Raw genomic sequence first — 21,026 nt, 5'->3', positions numbered from 1 at the left:
TTCCTACAGTCTTGAGTAACTGGTGTTTTATGCATTGTTTATTAAGCAAATATTTTACACACAGTCAGTCATGTTGGTTGTGAATTAGCGCCTTGCGATGTTCGGACAAAGCTTATGGTACCTTTTTTGCGAAACTCAAAAGTATAAATTGCCTATTTAAAACCGATACAGATTTCCAATGCTGAGACCTGGTTTCATAATAGACCGATGATACAGGACAGAATGAAATAGAAAAAGTTATCACAGGTGCGGGCCCTTGCTCCTTCTGATTAGTGATTCACATAATTATTCCGTCTCAGCCTTATACAAATGAGGTGAAACACTAGTTATCCACAAAACCAGGATACCAAAACTTCAAGTTGTAAAACTTCAGAAGTTAAAAATATAACCAATGTGAATGCATAATGTAGATCATACAAAATAAAATAATAAATAATTGATGGGAAAGGTGTGAGTGTAAAGATAACGTCAAATGACATCCACCCTCTCTCGGTATTCAAGCTGCAGGGGAGGTTCTTTAGACCTCCAGCGAGTCTTCAGCACAAACTCTAAGGAATGGTCCTTGCCCATCAGCTCCTTTTGACAAAATATATCAAGGCTGTTGTGTTCCTCCATGTTGCCGTATATGTGATGGGAGACATACCTATAGAGAAGAATCAATGCTGTGCATTTCAAGAATGCGGTACAAGCAGGGAGGGTGTGGAACTGGCATTCATTTATCGCCAACAACAATTTCTATTTGCTGAATGACTATGTTGTGCACAAGTTTCCAAATGAACTTGTTGTTTGTACCAAAGTGGCTAATAAAATGGACCTCAGAATATCTGAAAATATATTTTAGAAAAGATTCAAGCACTATAGAAATTGTTCGAATAGTACTGAAGAAAAGAATTAATCCATTAATCCCTGATGACTTTACGATCAAAGTGTTAATGTCCTTGTTCAAGCTACCCATTACTCTTAGACATAGGCTTCAGAATGCTGAGAACATCTCGCCTCATATTATAAAGTGGAAAACATGAGAAAATACATTTTCAGTCATTTTCACCAAGTGGATCAAATAGAAGCAACTGTTATTCACCAACCATTGTAGGTTAGATTATTTTCACACGAGACTGCTCGTAGCTGACAGCAGGTAGTCGTTAGAGAGAAATTATGTATGACATAATGTCTCTTACACTGGTAAAATAAGTCCTTCAAGCATACAGCCATTGCACTGTAGTCCAACTATTACATTAAATGTCAAATCATTCTGAGATCCTCTTCACATGTCAAAGCTACTGAATGTTGAAGCAAATATTCCCATAAGAATACACTAACTCACTAGGTTTATTTTATACATCAAAGCCTACGACGACTCTTGAATAATATATTACAATGCATTATAAAAACCACGCAAAAAAATAAATTAAAAACTTGACAATAAATAGGCTCGGAGATGGAGGCACTGAGAGAGATATGCAACACATAGACTCGGGGGTGCTGTGAGAGATATGCAATATATAGACTCGGAGGTGGAGGTGCTGAGAGATATGCAATACATAGACTCGGAGGTGGAGGCACTGAGAGAGATATGCAATACATCAACTGGGAGGTGGAGGTGCTGTGAGATATGCAATACATAGACTCGGAGGTGGAGGTGCTGAGAGATATGCAATACATCAACTGGGAGGTGGAAGTGCTGAGAGATATGCAATACATCGACTCGGAGGTGAAAGTGCTGAGAGATATGCAATACATAGACTCGGAGGTGGAAGTGCTGAGAGATATGCAATACATAGACTCGGAGGTGGAGGTGCTGAGAGATATGCAATACATAGACTCGGAGGTGGAGGCACTGAGAGAGATATGCAATACATCAACTGGGAGGTGGAGGTGCTGTGAGAGATATGCAATACATAGACTCGGAGGTGGAAGTGCTGAGAGATATGCAATACATCAACTCAGAGGTGGAGGTGCTGAGAGATATGCAATACATCGACTCGGAGGTGGAGGGGCTGAGAGATATGCAATACATCGACTCGGAGGTGGAGGTGCTGAGAGATATGCAATACATAGACTCGGAGGTGGAGAGGCTGAGAGATATGCAATACATAGACTCGGAGGTGGAGGTGCTGAGAGATATGCAATGCTACTTCTAACTTAGAGGAGGTGAAGTTTAAACTAACTTGGCTAACATAATTTTATTATTTTCAGAGTTCATTTTAAATTTTTTGAAAAACCTCTACTTTTAAAGCCACATTGTTTTGCGAAACTTTGAAAATCAAACATTGGAAATTACTTTAGGCAGTAAAAGAAAGGCTCAAACTTTAAAACGTCTCTGAAAAAACTTGGGTGTTGAGGGGATCAAAAGTAGAGGTTCGACCGTACTTGCAAGTATAGGTTCGACTGTAATTGCAAGTAGAGGTTCGACTGTAATTGCATGTAGAGGTTCGACTGTAATTGCAAGTAGAGGTTCGAATGTACTTCCAAGTAGAGGTTTGACTGTGCTTGCAAGTACAGATTTGACTGTACATACAAGTAGAGGTTTGACTGTACTTGCAAGTAGATACCCTATGAATAGATAGAAGTAGCCTATATATCAATTGGCACGTCGTTAATGTAAATGCAAAGCAGAGACCTGCCTTCAGGAGAGACCTGCCTTCAGGAGAGACCTGCCTACAGGAGAGACCTGTCTACAGCAGAGATCTGCCTACAGTAGAGACCTGTCTACAGGAGAGACCTGTCTACAGGAGAGACCTACCTACAGGAGAGAACTACCTACAGTAGAGACCTGTCTACAGGAGAGACCTACCTACAGTAGAGGCATGCCTACAAGAGAACACTCTCAACTAACTTACAGGAATACTTGCTCCAGGATACATAATGTTTGCCATACAAGATAATTATCAGAACATACAACTTCCAATGTCGAGGTGTAAATTTAAGCGTCAGAAAACAATTGTGACTTCAGTGTACAAAAGCACAAGAGGGTGAAGTAATTGCCATAAGCCATTTTTTGTTTCCGGATATGGAATGTTTTAACCGAATTTCTACTGCCTATTATTTCACTTCAGCAACTGAATGACATGATATATATATATATATATATATATATAACACTACATATATATTTTCTGGCTGAAAAAAACTTTGCTATCTTAGACATGTTTGTATATATTAATACAAAGCAGCAAACTAATGAATATATACACTATAAAATACAACATAATAGCCTTTAAAGAATGTTCACAACACATACCACAACATATTTGTATATGCCTTCGCACTCACCTCTTGAGGCTCATAATAGTTGTGTATATTGAGCAGTGAATGTATTTCTTACGTAGCGCTGGTAGGCTGTCACCCTCCGACATCACCACTGATACCTGCAAGATATAAGAGGTTTTCAGGTAGTACCTGGTAAGTGCTCTATAAAAATTATTTATAAGATCATTATTTGAGCAAATAGTTGAGTGAACCATAAGATGCGAAGTGATTAAACTAACAGTTGTTAACTCATTCGCACCCGACTAATTCCTAGGCGATTAGCCCCAGACACCGCTAATTTTTTAGAAAGTTGCCATAATTCAAGTTACTACTACAGGAGACAGACTTGAAATAAATTATTCAATCAAATTTCAAAAGAACCAACCAAGTTTCCGCTTTCAAATTATATTACATTCATATAGACAACTCATATCCCTTTTAAGTAGATCCGTGCCTCAAAGAAGGTAGTTTCAGGAAATTTTCAAATTTGAAAAAATTGTCATTTGCTGAAACAAAGTTAGATTTGCACCATAAAAATTGCAAAATATACAAAGCTTGACTAAAATTACTTATTTATTACATACAATACAAAGTTATGAATATTATTTACACATATACAGTTAGTCATAAACATGAAAATCATGAAACTCTAACTTCGAACTTTTCCTCACGAGTATCATCCTTCAAACAAAAGCATAGCAAATCTATATGCCAATATACCTCAAATACAAAGTCATGAAAATGTTTCAAATAATACAAATATGTTCAACAACTCTGTTATTGACTTTTCAGACTTCAGACTTTTCAGACTCTAAGATTTAATATGATACTATCGAAGGTGAATGATAACGTTAGTCTGACTACGACTGACAGCCTGGAGAGTGCATTTTTATTCGAGCATAACGATTCAAATTGGCAAAATTAAAAGCTAATAAAAACTTTGAAGCATTTAAAATAATGTTTTAATTTGATTTATGCAGTCTTTCAATGCCTTACCACTTCTGAATCTGCATACTTCTGGAATTGAAAAAAAATTATCGCAAACGATAAAATTTCAAGTCGGCACGGTGATTTCCGGTTTTGGTAGATATTGAGATGGGTGTACTAATTTGGTTATAACTTTTGCCAGAGACGTCAGAGAGGCATATTTTAAAGTTCGTCTGATTGGCCAGAATTTTTTCTTTCTAACTAATAAAAAATTATCTTTTATATTGTAAAAATAGCTATGCAAGGAGTTGGTAAATTTCAGCCGCGAGTTAACTCGCGTTGGGTGCCTAGCAACGTTATAAATACGCGAGTTAACTCGCACTTGGGTGCGAATGAGTTAAGCAAACTAAGGGTGAGGAAGAATGTTAAAGAGGACCTTAAAAATTACACAAACCTCTAAAACAATTATCATTTACCGGAGCCATAGTTCGAGTGAGAAGACGTCACCACTGCACGAAATGTTTCAGCAACAAGGAGCCCTTGCCAACTAGTAATATGACTCGAATACAATATATACAGATAGTAAAAGACCACCGATGAGCATGACACCACCCGAAGATGTCATACCATCTGACAACATGATATTTAGGAACTCACACTATAATAACTCACAGACCTACCTGTTGGTCATTCCTATGATAATTGCAGTTAGACCCCTTGTCTGCCAGATCCTCTAGTGTCCCATTAACAGTATCTCCCTCATTGCTCATGGGTCCTGAGGAGCTTTTAAAAAGCTTTGATTCTTGCTGCGGCACAGGAATGTTCCTCTGCAGATAAAATTTCTTAATTCTCTCTTCTTCTCGAGCTTGGAGACGAGGAACTGCCTTATACACTATATCCTGCAAATAATTCAAGTATAGCATGTCTAAAACAGTAGAGAATGACGTCAGTCGTCACAGAATCCTACAACCAAGCATGCAAAACAGTTACCACATTAGAGCTAATGTACACAGATGTCTGCAAGGGGACAAAACTTTGCGAAACCCTAAGCAGGTTGGGGAGCGTGTCCTTTATCTATCGTCAGATATAAGGATTTAATTCTCAAAGGTGATCTCAGTCTACCTTGCATAGGGGAGGGTAGGCCACGTTGCAACAAAAAAATGCATTTTGGCTATAACGTTTTCCAAAAATATTGGAATATAATGTAGATAATCACAAAGGATGCAGAAATATATTTTACATATGTATGATAAATGCCAATTCTGCTGGCTGCATACATTGAAAAATATCACAAAAGTACTAGCTGCACAATTGGTGTGTCACGTGCCTCGGTAGGGGGTAAGTTAAAACAGCCTACGGGGCACGTTGAAACACCCTTGAGTTTTATGGTAAATGTTAGTTTTAGAATTTTGTTTTCTTGAATTTATTTTCCGTCAAACAATTCAAATTTCCACTAAGTAGCTGAACATGAACAACTTGAAAAGAGTTGGCTATGAGCTTCAAAACACTGTGTACGACAATCATGACAAACAAACTTCCACAGTACAACAAAAGACATATACACGTTGAACTAAAGATGAAACTTTTCTTTTTATATGTTATTATTTGCAGTCATGATATTTGTATTCTCCACAAATTTAGTTATTCATTGTGCAGACTAACTTTTAGCTATGTCATCAAGGTTTGTTCAATCCACAGCTTTAATACTAATCAAGCTGTTTCTCCTTCACTCCTTGGTTGAGGCAGTACCCGATCAATATCTGATCCGTCAACACTGCTGTTGTCCTCATTATCTGGGATAATGAACCTATCTCCACTTCTTTTGTAGAAGCTTACATCAATAATATCATCATTGATGTTCTCTACACGCACAACATGTCAGAGAAGACGGTGCTTTATGAATATCTGATCACAACAAAGGCACCTGCTTCAACTTGCCGACATCCCCTTTCACGTTCCAGATCAGCTTCATTGGAAGATTCAGAGTCTGAAAGAAGTTCACGTCCTTCCTCATCTTCCGCTTCTGATTCAACTTCAACATGTTTGCGTTTGTTCGTTTTTTGCTTGGCTTTCCGTGCTGCAGCCTCACTCTCAATTCGCTGTTTTACTGGTGTTGCTGTTAAGACTGCTAACTTGGAGCGTTTTCTTTCCTTCGATATTTACTGGTGAGGAGGAGCTTTAGGGTAAGGTCTGAATGTCACAGGGGGAGGCATGTTTTTAGTAAGTTCAACAGAGCTCGTAGTTGGAGTTGTGACTTTATCATTGCCGATCTCTTCTGATGAGAGGGCGAGTAATCAACGGCTGCAGATGCGGTTGGTTGCTCATTGTCCCCAACTGCTGGTTTATCCATCACATAAGTAGGTAGAAAGTCAACAGTTTTTAATATACCGGCATCCATAGCTAACAAGAGAACATGTCTATAGCTGCCTCCACTGACCTTTGCTAACATGGGATGATGTATAAAGAAGATATGCAAATCTAAATTTGGGTATAAAAATATAAGGGCAAAAATTACCAATGAAGTTCACAAAATCATGGCTCACCTATATTGCTGTTATTTTCATTACGATGTCCCCTAAAATGACCTAGAAAGCTCTTTAGTCAGTAAGGTAAGAATTCAAAATGATGTAAACAAATAAGAAATTTGAGGAGTGTTTCAATGTGCCCCACTCTCCCCTACGCAATGATGGCAATGTGGTATCTTATTCATTCTGGCCACAAAAACCATAATTACCTTTGACAGTACTTTACCCATGATGATTTATTTCATCAAAATTGCCATTGTGATCCCCTTATATTCTTTAATATAATTGTATTAATTATATAAAAGTTTGATTGGTTGACATCAGTGCAAAAATACAAATTTGGTAGTCATACATTATGCTTTCTGAACAGTTTTTGTCTGTGAATCAAAAACCTACCTGCATCTTTCTGTCAAGCATAATGTAGCTAAGTGGATGGCTTTGATGTATCAACATTTGACAAGTTGGGCATCTGTTGTCATCATCTAAATACCTCACAATGCAGCTTTTGCAAAATGAGTGCAAACATTCGATGATTGTCGTTGCCTCAATAAGATAACCTGCAAATAAATATAGCCACGCATGAAAAATGGCAAATGTTACACATACAACATAACAAAGGTTGAAACAAAATTGTCATGAAGAGTGAATTTAGTTTAAGAATCCATAAAGAGATGAACGCGAATTGGGCTTTGTGACAAATAACAATAGTACCAAAGCTTTCCCTAATTATTAAACTAGTATGGCGCTGAATTGTGCGTTTATGAGGCTTATCACAAATGAAAGCACAGAAAATTAGTGGAACGATACTATTAGCTTTCGTGCCAAAACATCTTTCACTAGCATACCTGCCAACTCTCACGCATTGGGCGTGAGACTCACACATTCACCCCAAAGAAAAAATGAAAATGCGTGAGATTTTTGCCCCAATTTCCACAATTTTATATATACTATCATTGATACATCAATTGCCTCAAAACCAAATCTCACGCATTGCCCCACTCTTGGGTTGGCAGGTCTGTTCACTAGTGATATATATTTTCATAGCCAAAATTAATCGCATCAAATTACTTCATGAAAATCCAACATATCATTACCTTTACATAGTTTACAAGTAAAATGTGATGCAAGCGTTGATAAGTCAATAGGTTCATCCATTTTAAATCCAACAAAACGATATTTTAAAAGTAAAAAATCAGCGTTGCGAAAATGATGCTTTAACAAACTATGATTGTATATTGTGCTTCTTTAACATCGATAAACAATGAACTTTTAAAAACCGTATTGTTGCGACGTCAATTAAAACACCAATTGTTGTACGTGCAATATTCTGTATTACAGCTAATATTCGTTGCTTCCTTTTCACTATATGCATTGGAAACAGCGGTTCTATTTTTGAGAGAAGACAACTCTTCTTCGCCTTTACGTTTACTTCATACAACAACTCCGAATAAGGATAGTTGAGTGTACATGTACATGTAAGGCATATTCGTAAAACCATTGATATACAGCCCCCAGTGTACAGTGGGGGGGAGGGCTGTATATCATTGGTAAAACTAAAGAAACCAATGCGAAACCTTAATTACTACTAATCTGGAGCTAATGCAATGCTCCAGCCAGATAGGCTGTAATTAATTTACCTGTGAGGTGAGTGTGAGTCATAAAAGAACTTAATCTAGATTGCAGCCAACTCACCCCGACTAAAGCAAGTTAAACCTTTGAGCATTTATGTTAGATTGTTTGTTTGAGGCTGTTGTGCATTAATTCTAGCAGAGAAACTATTCAGGTTAATAAATCAGAACACTCGTGATTTCAGTTTAGACCGGAAGCCTTTATTTTTGTACTGATCAAAATAGTGGACTCGCCACAAATACAACATCTCATCCCGAGATTAATATGAAGGTAATAAACAAAAATAAAACAACGAATAATTGATTGTATTCAACGTCTCATCGTGCTGGCTATGCGCGGCTCGCGAGAGGAAATTAGCACCCCAAAAACTCTCGTGAGAGAAGTCAAGAAAGCGCGATTGTGCCGCGATATATGACATTATCACAACCAGAGCCGTATACTATGCGGCTAAAATTTCTCCAGGAGTCTGATTCTCAGTATGATGATTTGTTAGTACACAACAACGTCAGGTTAGTACCATACTGCTATTTTTGAATTATATTTGACATACTTATTTTCATTACATTATGAAAAGGTAAAAAAGGACAGCAAAGTTGTGAATGTTGTGAATTATTTTTAATATACAATGTACTTTAATGTATATTTGCAGATGGCTGAGTAAGGGTATAGCTTTGCAAAGGGTATGGACTGTAAGACAGCATATTGAGCAGGCTTTTAGTGAGATTGGAGGAGATGCAGCAGAACGATTTTTAGAGATTCTCAGATCGGAGCATTCACTGAGAGACATGGCTTTTCTGACAGACATTTTGGCCTATCTGAATGACCTAAATTTGAAATTGCAGGGTGAAGGTCGTAATGTGGTAGAACTCTGGCAGGCAGTAACATCTTTTAAAGACAAACTCCACTGTTTTTACGAGGACATAAACAGTGATATGAACCACTTTCCAATCATCAGAGAATTTGAGAATGGTCGTGATGATGTCGTGGACCTTACAGCAGCATGCGCTTTTCTCATTGATGTTTCTTCAGAGATGGAGCGTCGCTTTGCTGCCTTTGATAGTATCAATGGCATTATTGAGCTGGTTGCGTGCCCATTTCAGGCACATCAGCTTTGGAAAACCCAAGTTGATAACTTTCCTCATGTTCCGAGAGGTGTGGCAGAATTAGAGCTGTGTGATTTAAAGGCAGATATACTGGCTAAAGCTCAATTTGCTGAGCAAACTATTGTAGGGTTCCGAACACAACCTGCTGTCCAGGAGAAGTATCCTATGCTATGCAAAATGGCAGTGCACTTACCTACTTTCTTTGGTACAACCTACTTGTGTGAATCAATGTTTTCAAAGCTGACATTTATAAAAAGTAGGTATCGGAGTGTACTGACAGAGGAACACACTCAAAAGCTCTTATCTGTAGCAGTAACCAAAGATAAACCAGATATTGCAGCAATAGCTGCAAAGCAAACTTGCTTCCATGTGTCTCATTAACATTACATATACTTCTTCTGCACAGTAGATTTTGTTGAGAATAAACCTACATATGTTATTATGTTACACCTTGTTACTTTCATGTTTATGTTCATGTATACTTACACATTACTTAAAATGCACATACATTTCATGTTTATGTTCATGTTTACTTACACATTACTTAAAATGCACATACATTTACATATATACAGCTGTATTCATGCCTGGCCCTCCTGATAAGGCCTGGTTACCTGTTTGGCCCTCCAGCAAAAGTATTTGGGCACCCCTGCCGTATAGCTTCTGAGTCCAGCATCAAGAACCGGAAACAAAAATGCTGTTTCCAAACAAACCCGATCGACATACTGATCTCTAATGGAATATTCTTACCTCGCTCTCAACATCTCACTTTTTTGCATAGATTTTATTTTTTTACAAAAAAGGTAGTTTCTTCTAGAAAATGTTGTCCTCTTTCAAATGGTGTATGATACAACAATCAACTTTAAAGCAACTGCCAATGAGAGTAATATGTGTTGGTTAATGTTGCGGCCTCTCCATTATAACTTTTATAAAAAATAGAGCTCCCATATATGCTTCCGCTGGCCATGGAACTCTGAAACTATACGGCTCTGATCAAAACGAGGAAGTAGCTTTGTTGATATTTGGTACGCTGTCTTCCAAACTTCAGTTCATGATTGAGCAGTTGTTTATAGAAAAATGCAATGTCGCTGCAGATTATGTAAATTTTGGGAACTGATCATCTTTTCCTCAACGCCGAGAACAAAAGTTAATTCAGTTTTTGTGTGTGTACCATTGAATGGAGTGAACTTATACTCTCAGTGAGAGTCTCTCACTTTGGGTGGTAAGCTATAAAAACGCCTTTGGCTTGGCTGATCTAATAAGGAATTATTTACAGTGATGAATAGCACTGCTGCTATACAACTGGTGCAGAATTTTTACATGCCACAACTCACTTACACATCCGCATTTCATCATGTGACTTTTGAAACAGATCAGTTGTAATAGTATGTAACAATATCAAACCAATAATTCTTGATCAAATCAAGTCAGCTGTGATCTACATGTACATAGACAATTCTTGGCACAAATGCAGGCATCAAATCATCAAGAGGCTCAGTTTGATCAAGCTGTCTCAATAAATATAAGTAGGACAATTGGCCAGGCTGTGTCTTTATATCTTTTTACAAATCCCAAAAGCGTTTTAATCCTCACTATTGCTACAGCATAAATTAGAGTTTGACTAACAATGTCTGGTGTTAGCCATTAAAAAGACTCATGTTTGAGCCTCATCCAGGAATCACGTCTGCTTTATGATGTGGTGGATTAGGGGATAAAATGTGAGATAAAGTTTGAAAACACTTACAATGTATATCCAGAATGTTCATTGTATTCTTTCAATAAGTTTTAATATATAAAAACCTTATTTGGAAATACTCAGTAAGATGCTATTCAGACTGTACGAGGATGAAGTCTTACGCCTAACACACCTAAAATAATAAAACAAAATAATGCAAAGGGGTGAGCTTCCATGTCATATATGGGAGATGCTGGAACATTTTCTGATGTAGTAATGGTATCTTCTTGAGCCACTGGCAACTGATCATCATTCAGTGTGTCATAAGATTTACTACAATAATAACAAAAGAAAGTGTTACTAACAGAAAGTATACAAAAGTGTTAACTAACAAATGAGACTTGAGATGTACTCACATGCATCTTATCAACAATAATGAAAAGTAATTCCTAAAACTGATCAATAAAATTGATTAAATGATAAAAGATTTAAGGAGATGGTTTTTTAGATTTATAATATTTTACACCTATGTTCCATTCAAACATGTGGATCGGACAGCTGCGAATAAAAATGCATGGCCTGCTGATATTCTCACAGAGCTTTGGACGTGTAAAGAAGAAACCATTATCATTCATAAGACATCATCATTTATAAATTCTGGTGAGTACAGTTAATTAAAAGCGCAAGTCACAGCCATAGACTATTCTATACCTATAAACATACCGGTATCATTTCTTGGAGTGAGTTTTGCCTAAAGAAATGGTTCTTTCCACACAGAATAATAAACTGTGTGGGGCAGGTTGGTTCTTCTTGGTTTCCTTCCCATAGGCATGTTCAGCAGCCTTCCTACGAGAACCTCCATGTTGGCTCGTTGTTGTGCCGAGTGGCCTTTTTCTTCTGGCCACTGCTGAAGGCTGCACTCCAATTTTAGTCCTGTAATTATTATGATATTTGTTCTTTTTCATGTGAAATATGTTTTTCGTTATGTCTTACATGGTACAAATCTGATGATACTGTGATTAATCACAAAACTTTATCCAGAATATCTGATGAGGAGTGTCTGACACCAGCCAAACTATTAGTCCCAAAACCGCTGGGGGGTGGGCCTAATAGTTAGGCATGTATCAAACGGCTATCAACATTTAATACCATGTGAGGCATGCTTGTACATTAATGTATAACTGACTGACTTGTTATCTAAACTATGGCAATACTACACCCTGCCAATTCACCCTAAAATTCACCTCTTTTGCGTAAAACTGTATCCTTCTCCTAAAGACAATGGTGTGTTCAGGAGAGTGATTTTCTGACTCGCTGTACGGGCCTTCCACCGTTCGATGAAGGTCTCAAAGGCCGGACCATACATAGCCGCCTCATAGTAGTTTTCGAGTTTATCCGACATGTCCTTGTGGAATGCATCAATAGCTGCTTGCCTTTAAAAAACTCAATAATATGTACATGATGTGCATATTATAAACAGTAATATCTCCCAGTGTTATGTAATCTTGTCTTTCAACTATTGAATCATCATTGTTCACACAGAGTATGTACTTCGGCATGAATCATAAAATGTACAATCATTTGAGAAGCAAAAATCATTACTGAATAAACTGAGCAGGAGAGTAAACACACCACTGGAGTAATGAAGCAAGAAGCAGAAGGTGGTAAGTTTGTTGAACAGAGAACATAGGACAAGGGGCTTCTGACATGATTTTATCAAATCAATCACCACAGTGGCAAATAATATACATCAGGTATGTTATGCGATGATGATTGCTGACATGTCATAACAGGCATGTGTGACAAAATAGCTTATAAATGAAAAACATGTATAAATATGATGATCATGTGCCTTGTCTCGTGGCCTACCATTTCTGGCGCTGTAGTTCAGAAACCTTTGGTATCACATCCACTTCTGAATAACTGTTCTCGCTAAAATGATAAAAACAAATGAATTGTTCACAAAATGTAACATATCCAGCTACCTAATGAATTTTAGTGTTTGAGTAATCATGCCCACATATGACCAAACTTTATATTGTATAACACAAGTAGGTTCTAGTTGAAAAAGATTATTTATACTTTCGTACTGCAAGTGGTTCGAATGAATTCTTCGTCTCAAAAAATTCCAATCTTTAGTAATAGTAAGCTTTATGGCTGACTTTTGTTAGTCATACATGACCACTCCATTTTACGAAGCGAAGATGGTTAATACTAGGCCAGTACCTTTTAACAATCTCTTCGTATTCAAGATGTTCTTCTACTTCTCTTTCTGTACTAATCGTTTTATTATTTATACAAGTATTGTGGTGGAGCGGCTCCAACCAGCCTTTCTGTGCTTTCTGACCTGTACAATAGTTTAGAATGTTTTATGAGAGTTCACTGTGAATAGTCAAACTTTACATCTAACAAGGCTAAGCAAACTAGTTGACTTATTATCATTTTAAACAGTAATTAGTCCTATGGTATTACCTGTTGAAAGCCAAAACAAAACCTCCCTTTGGTGCTGGAGTGGCTTATAGTGGTGTGCATTTGTTCCACATTCAAATGCACTCTCCATCACAGCCCACAGGTGCTTACACAGGTTTCCTGTGTTTCCATAAGTGCAGCTACACAAACCTAGATCAGCTTGGACGAGTCTCTTGGTCTTCCCTATGACCACCTCATACTGGTCACCAACCTTCTGCAAAGACCAAGTAAGTTATATATACATAAAAAACCGTAAGGTCATTATTGCAGCAGAACTTACTATACTTGAGGAACGCTTAATGGGAATATCAAGAAATCCGACACAAGACATCTCCCCTGTAACTCAACTTACCCTACTCTAAAATTACGTCCAATAACATAAATTGAACTAATCCACCTCATGTACCACATGCTACTCACATGCTTTATTGTTGCTGATGAAGTTGCAGGTCGTTTCCTTCTGTGTCTAAGCTCTGTCCTGCCATGGGCAATATCAAGAAGTCTGTTACAAATTGAATTCTCAAATTTTGTGATCAGATACTCCGTCAAATGGACACAGTTGAACGCTCTAGCTCGATGAAGAACTGTGTCCTTGAGGAGTCTGAACGCTGCCTCCACAAAATTGTTGGTGTTGTTACCTTAAAGATCGAACATAGATGTTAAGTATAAAATAAATAATTTGGTAGCACAGGCCCACATAAAATCATACAAGAGGCAATATATAATAAAGCTAAAAGGCCATACAATTGGTGCTTAAATGAGTATAAACTAGACAAATGAAAGGACAATAACATTCCATGCGATTTCTTCTCATACATAATATCAATTGCAGACTCATGCCAAGCATTGAACTTTGTGGTATACACTATATGTATGACATGCAATGCAACACCACATTCAATTGACCATAGCCCATGGATACACCTAAAAAGCTAAGAAGGTGAAGAGCAGAAGCAAGGAACAGTGAACAGTGGATTGCATGCAACAAGCTTCTTTTAATAGCCACCTCTTGTGAGACTGCTCTGGCGGAAGCACAAAGCCCAAAGACTTCGCCTGCCATGTAACACGCCAAGATAATTGGCATAATTTGGATATTTTGCCAGACACGAATGGTCACTCTCATAGCTATAAATCATTAAGGAAGTTGTTAATAGCTGCGTTTCAAATCATCAAATATACATTTAAAGTATGCCAGATAAATTACAAAGAATTACACCTAGCCTAACTATTAGTCATCAACCCTCCTGGGGTTTGGGGAATAATAGTTAGGCTAAAATTACACCAAATAAACACTAACATATACATAACAACACCAAGGATTGGTGCTGATATTCTGCTTTTATTATTTTCATTATCCATAACACAGGGTAATCATTGCTGCTCCATTTCTCGCTCCAAAATATCAGTAGGTATTTGAAAATTGCTTTCTGAATAATACAAATATCAAATACATAGCATTATAAATTATACTTACATTTCCATGTATTCAGATTCACTATCGCTGTAGAGAAGCCTACGAAACAGTTCCATGCATGTGTTACGATCTCTCAAGTGGATCCTGTTGTGGCTGTTCCACAGCCATCTCCACACCGCTTGCTGTATGTGGAATGTGCAAAGCAGCACTCGACTTTCTGGAAACACAGTGTTAATGGCCGCATGTTCTGCCTTTGAGTCATCAACCATAAACAACGTTGGTCCAACTAGGCCTAAAATTGTTGAACGATGGGTGTTGATCATACCAAACACGAAGAAGGGCAGAGATGGGTTCCTTGTCATCAAAACACTGATTGCCAAGAGAAGTTTTTATGTGATTTGTGAAATGCATTGTTCTGGGTACTACCAAGTTCACTCATTAACCACTAAACAGAGTGGGGATTTTTTTCACGTGTCTCTCAGCCTACATTGTTTTTTCGAGTACCAACATTCAATGAATTATAGTTTCAGATGAATTATCTTCAAAAAAATAATAATGAAAAACCTCTGTTATAGAAGCCAGAACTGTCAGCAAGCTGTTTGATCTGGTCTAATCCCATGGTGATGGCATCTTCACTTTCACTTGTGGTCAGAAATGCACCTGCAATAAAATCACAATATGTTTAGTTTGGGTTTTTCGATGTTCTAGCATTTCAAAACCTTCATGGCTTTTTGCAACTATAGCATGCATTGTCTTGAACAACAAAAACATCAAATCAGGTTGTTATTAGTGAATGAAGAATTACATTGTATTTAAATTTTATTCATACCTAAAGGGACACCTCCTCCATGGCAATGGGTTAGAAGTAGAAAGAGGCGGGTCTGGTGACCGTCCATTCCACCACTGGCATCTAAAAACACTATCTCTGCAGACTCTCTGCAACAGATTATGTGCCATGTATGTTATTTTCACTGCCAGTTTGAACATAAAGGCGCATTTAAATGATAAATAACAATAAATGACACTGAATGACAATTAATAGAGGAATATAATCAGTGGTTGGGGTCAGTGGTTGGGGTCACTAAATCCTATATCCTATCTAGTAAGTGCATGCTGTACATAGACTATACCTATGTAGAGTCACAGTAATGTTTAGAAGCTGACCTTAAATTGTGTGAGCGCTCCATCAGTGGAGTTATCAGAGAAACAACCATTTGGCCGCTCTCTGTTAGACCTGTCGAAAACTTGACATCCTCATTCTCCAATTTTATTTGTAGAGCCTCTCTCATCTCTGCGGTTGTCTTTTGAAATTCACCATATTTGATTTTTTTCAGTTTGTTATAAAGTCTAAAAAGCAAAATATGAGAATTGCTAGCAATTTGAATGGTTATCAAATAATTTGTAGGTCAGACAATGTACGCGGAGCGTATAAACAATGTTCAACTGGCCTTTCCTTCACACAAATTATATACCTTGAGCAGAACTTGGATGATGGGATGATTGACCTGTCCGCAAGTTTGACAACATCCTCTTCCACAGTCATTTTCAAATGACTTAAAGCTGAGATCGGAGAATGTCCATCAACAAAAAGCTGTTCTAGTGCTCTAGTGGTTTCTTCAGAGACACGATTCTTTCCATATGAAGCAGCAGAAGCTGTTTGGTGGTTGTGGGCCAAATTGAGCTTAACCACTGCTTCACTAGATCCCCTTGAAACAGAAAATATTTATTTCTATTAACTAATCTGATGAATTCAGTCCAACAGTCGCTTAACAAGTTACAAAATCCTTTTAGAGGCATAGAATCAGGGGTAACAATGTTTTATTTAATTGTTATGTTACCGATTGATTTTGATAACCGATTTTGGTTTGAAATACAGGCATTACCTCAAAATGTATAAATCCTAAAGCAATTGATAAGAGAGACTCGCTATATTCTAACTTACATGTTTCCCTTTGACTTTAAATTTATTGTGAGCGTGGCTGGACATCCAGTGTTTTTTATGTTGGAATATTTTCGCTTCCTCTTCTGCTTATTTTTGCAGCTATGCTTGTTTTGATACTGTGTTTGATGCTGACAAACAGCTCTAAGCTGAAAAAGGTACGTAATATATTAGATCCACAGAGTACAAACATGACAGTGTATACTATACTTGCACCAATCCAATGCCCTTGAGGTTCTTCTTTCACAACTGTATAGTGTGTCGGACTCGGGTCTTGTGCCCGACTTGTGTCTTTCGAGTGTGGTGAGGTTAGAAAACGATTGAATCTGTTTTTGAGTCACAACCAGCGATTCTGGTTATACATTGCAGGCTGGTGATAAACCTGGTTTAACAACACTAGAGTATTTTCATTCCTATTATACTTGTGATAACTTACACGAAACAGGAGTCTTTCTGTAGGCTTCCTGATTTCCTTTGTGCGCCATCTGTTGTTTGCCTGAAACGAGGCCTTCCAAGCCAAGATATCGGATTTTGATTTTAGTTCCTTCACAGAGAAGACAAAGGTCGTCTTGGAGGTTATTCGGACCATCTCGTGCTTTAGAAGGTGGTAGGCAAAACCTTCAGGTAGGATATTCTAAGAACAAAAAGTATCATCAAATACCTTCATTGGTGAACACATCACAATCATACTCAGACCATGATTGATAGCAAAGATAAACTGTATAGTTGCTTCGTCATTAGTAGTTTGACCAATGTAGTGAGTAGCTGGCGGCAAATGCCCACCAACCTCCCCCAAAATAATGTAATGGGGCAAATGAAATGCATGAATTTTGGGAGATTTTGACAACCAGGTGTCATATTAAAGCGAAGTACTTCTAAAAGATGAGCTCATTTATGAAGCGCCTCATATAATTTGGACAGAGTAGGCTTGACTTAAAAGACTGATTCATAATATATGCTTGGCAGGCATGATATTTATTCTGTGAAGCAATTGTATGAGAAAAGGTTTTCTTTGGCTTGTCTTTGGTATGAGCAAGCAAAATCGAGTTCAGTATTCAGTTAGATAACACAAAGTGCAAGTAGAGCAAGTAGTTCGTGATTGATTTTGTTACAATGTAGTTATATACAAAATTAAAAATCAAATTATTTTATCTCTGCTCTACTCTTCCCCTAACTTAACTGAAGATAAAAGAACTGACAGACAGACCACACAGGACAGTCTCTTGAGTCTTGTTTTCAGTTCATGTCATGCCTTACTTTACAAATGCTGTCCCATTCTGATACTTCCACTTCTTGGTGACTGGCTGCTGGTTTTTCACAATGATATGTGTGGTCAGTGCTCATGGTATGATAGGTGTCTGATTCAAGCTTGCTGAAAGAATCTTTTCTCCAAGATAGGGAAGATGCAAGTTTAGTGTACGAGTTTAGAACGTGTAGTTTAGAACGCGATAACGAGCGAGAGGAAATTAGCTACGAAATTAGAATAAGTACGCTCGGCGTACTTGGCGCTCGCGGGTAAACCCAACAACCCATTATTCCTACCTCCCGCGCGCGTTCTCATTTGGGGTGCTAATTTCCTCTCGCGCGCGGCTCATCAGAGCTGATAGTCCGAGAGGTATAGCGGGGGTTTAACGATTCTACCGGATCGCGAGACTCTCGTGACAGTAGGTGAAGGGGTCTCAGGATTAGCAGCCAGTGATATAATATCAGAACGGTTGCGTCGTAGGCGACTACCATTATCCATCTGGACCACAGCAGATCTAGTGAAATCATCGGACGGAGTGATGACAACTCCTTCACCACGAGTGGCTCTCATTACCACCGAAGCATCTTTGTTTACCGGGCGAAGCGGAACGGCTTTGTGGGCATCATCGTGACAGGCTTTCGATTTCTCCTTATACTCATCATTTCTAGCCTTGAACACCTCGTGGTCTGGAAGTTGAGGTCTTAGGTTGTCCGGATGGGTAACCACAGTGGTTCGGAGCTTTCTACCCATCAGTAGCTCTGCAGGAGAAAAACCACCAATGATAGGCGACGCTCTGTATGACAACATTGCCAGATATGGATCCGAGTCTTTCTGAAGCATCCTCTTTATGGTCTGAACTGCACGCTCAGCAGCTCCATTACCACGGGCATAGTGGGGGCTGCTAGTGACATGAGTGAACTTATACTCTGCAGCGAAACTGGAGAATTCTGTGCTAGCATATTGCGGACCATTGTCCGAGACTACTGCATCCGGTATCCCATGCCGGGAAAAGAAGCTCTTTAGATGGGTGATGATCTTTTTAGAGGTAGTACCATCATCGAGGAGTGCTACTTCTGGATACCTGGAATAATAGTCGACTACCAGTAAGTACACTGCTCCTTTGAACTGGAACAAATCAGTTCCTACTATTTGCCACGGTCTATCAGGAGTGGCGATAGGTCGCAGTGGTTCAACAACTTTGTTAGCCTCAGTTTTACAGACCTGACACTGAGATACCATGTCCTCGATAGCCTTGGCCATAGACGGCCACCATACACTGTTCCGCGCTCTAGATTGACACTTGGTGATCCCCAAATGGCCCTGGTGAATGTCCTGAAGCACCCTGTAACGCTCCGAGAGAGGGACTACAATCCTACTTCCAAGCATAAGGAAGCCCTTATTCACTGTTAGAAGTTCCTTGCGATCATAGTATGGTCTCAGAGCGCTGTCCACTGAGGACAAATAGTGTGGCCATCCATCTTTCACCAGACTGACTACCTTCTGGAGCCCCTCATCATCCCTCTGAGCAGCCTTCATCTCCTCCAGTCGACTATCCAGACCGTTCAATACCACCGTTTCGTTAACAAAGTGTGTGGCCTCCTCCTCTCTTAGCTCATCAACCTCCTCTCCTCTTGAGATACTAAACCTAGACAGCGCATCAGCTGAAGAGTTACGAACACCAGAAATATGCTGGATAGTATACTGGAAACGTTGCAGTCTCAGCTTGAAACTCTGGATTCGGGGAGGTAACTTGTCCAAGAATCTGTTGCCAAAGAGACTGATCAGGGGTTTGTGGTCTGTTTCGATAACCACACTCTTCATACCAAGTATGTAATGCGAAAACTTTTCCATCGCCCAACATACCCCAAGCGCTTCTTTCTCGATAGCAGCATAGCGCTGCTCTGTCTCAGACAACGACCGACTCGCAGCTGCAACCAATCGTCTTGAACCATCATCCTGAACTTGACTCAAAGTGGCACCCAGTCCATGATTACTCGCGTCCGTTGATATGATGGTTTCTCTATGCGAGTTGTAAGCAGCTAACACAGGAGGCTCTTTGAACAGCTCCTTGATGCCTTGGAAAGCATCATCCTGTGCCTTTCCCCATGTCCAACCAATGTCTTTCTGTAAGAGCTCACGGATGGGTTTGCTCACCTCTGCTAGGCGGCAGGAAAACCGGGCATACTGATTCACTAGGCCAAGAAAGCTCCTCACACTTTTAACATCGGTAGGCGTTGGAAAATCCAAAATTCCCTGTATTTTAGGGCCAGCGTGTATACCTTGCTCATCGATCAGATGCCCCAGAAAAGACACACGTTTCACTCCAAACGCGCACTTTGACTCGTTCAATGTGAGACCTGCTTTTTCGATTTTACCCAGAACCTCTCTCAGCCTCGAGTCATGCTCTTCCTTAGTCTGACCAAACACAAGAATATCATCCATATGAATGACTACGCCTGCTATATCCTTCAGTATTCTGCTCATCTCTGCTTGAAAGATTTCTGGTGCACTACATAGACCTTGAGGTAACCGAAGATATCGATATCGTCCCTGATGAGTCAGGAATGTTGTAAGTTTGCTGGACTCTGCATTCAACGGAATCTGCCAAAAGCCACTATTGGCGTCGATCTTGGAGAAGATCTTCGCCTGACCAATAGAAGCCAGACTATTTTCGACAGTGGCCATGGGGTGAATTTCTCTCATAACAAACTTGTTTAGTTCGGTATAGTCCGTGCAAATTCTAACCTTGTCCTGACCTGGTTTGGGTACTACCACCATCGGCGCTACCCACGGGGTTGATTCCTCCACGGCTGTTATTACACCCTGCTGTACCATATCTTCTATGGCCAG

At 38.9% G+C, this 21,026-nt stretch overlaps 3 protein-coding genes across 3 annotated transcripts; 1 reads left to right on the top strand and 2 right to left on the bottom strand.

Annotated features, from left to right (window-relative positions):
• Positions 1-65: 65 nt before the first annotated feature.
• On the bottom strand, positions 66-7,911 carry LOC137391220 (polycomb group RING finger protein 3-like). The gene is made up of 5 exons (XM_068077625.1): positions 7,796-7,911; positions 7,098-7,258; positions 4,857-5,075; positions 3,274-3,368; positions 66-643 (listed from the first exon to the last, which is right to left on the bottom strand). The coding sequence occupies exons 1-5, from the start codon at positions 7,854-7,856 to the stop codon at positions 469-471; spliced, it is 711 nt and encodes a 236-aa protein (XP_067933726.1). The 5' UTR covers positions 7,857-7,911; the 3' UTR covers positions 66-468.
• An 860-nt stretch (positions 7,912-8,771) lies between these two features.
• Positions 8,772-9,814, top strand: LOC137390550 (general transcription factor II-I repeat domain-containing protein 2B-like). The gene is made up of 2 exons (XM_068076878.1): positions 8,772-8,839; positions 8,980-9,814. Exons 1-2 carry the CDS (start codon positions 8,772-8,774, stop codon positions 9,812-9,814), a joined length of 903 nt encoding a protein of 300 aa, XP_067932979.1.
• Positions 9,815-10,976: 1,162 nt separating this feature from the next.
• On the bottom strand, positions 10,977-18,382 carry LOC137391178 (uncharacterized). Its single transcript, XM_068077559.1, has 16 exons — positions 18,188-18,382; positions 17,367-17,564; positions 16,934-17,079; positions 16,464-16,697; positions 16,156-16,338; positions 15,821-15,927; positions 15,556-15,651; positions 15,052-15,283; positions 14,584-14,702; positions 13,998-14,215; positions 13,581-13,791; positions 13,335-13,455; positions 12,978-13,040; positions 12,353-12,541; positions 11,832-12,041; positions 10,977-11,441 (listed from the first exon to the last, which is right to left on the bottom strand). The coding sequence occupies exons 1-15, from the start codon at positions 18,272-18,274 to the stop codon at positions 11,837-11,839; spliced, it is 2,409 nt and encodes an 802-aa protein (XP_067933660.1). The 5' UTR covers positions 18,275-18,382; the 3' UTR covers positions 10,977-11,441; positions 11,832-11,836.
• Positions 18,383-21,026: the final 2,644 nt, after the last annotated feature.

This window comes from Watersipora subatra, chromosome 3 (assembly GCF_963576615.1).
Source record: "Watersipora subatra chromosome 3, tzWatSuba1.1, whole genome shotgun sequence".
Classification (NCBI taxonomy): Eukaryota; Metazoa; Bryozoa; class Gymnolaemata; order Cheilostomatida; family Watersiporidae; genus Watersipora; species Watersipora subatra.
The sequence above is the reverse complement of the archived record's forward strand: the minus strand, read 5'-3'. Positions and strand labels throughout refer to the sequence as shown.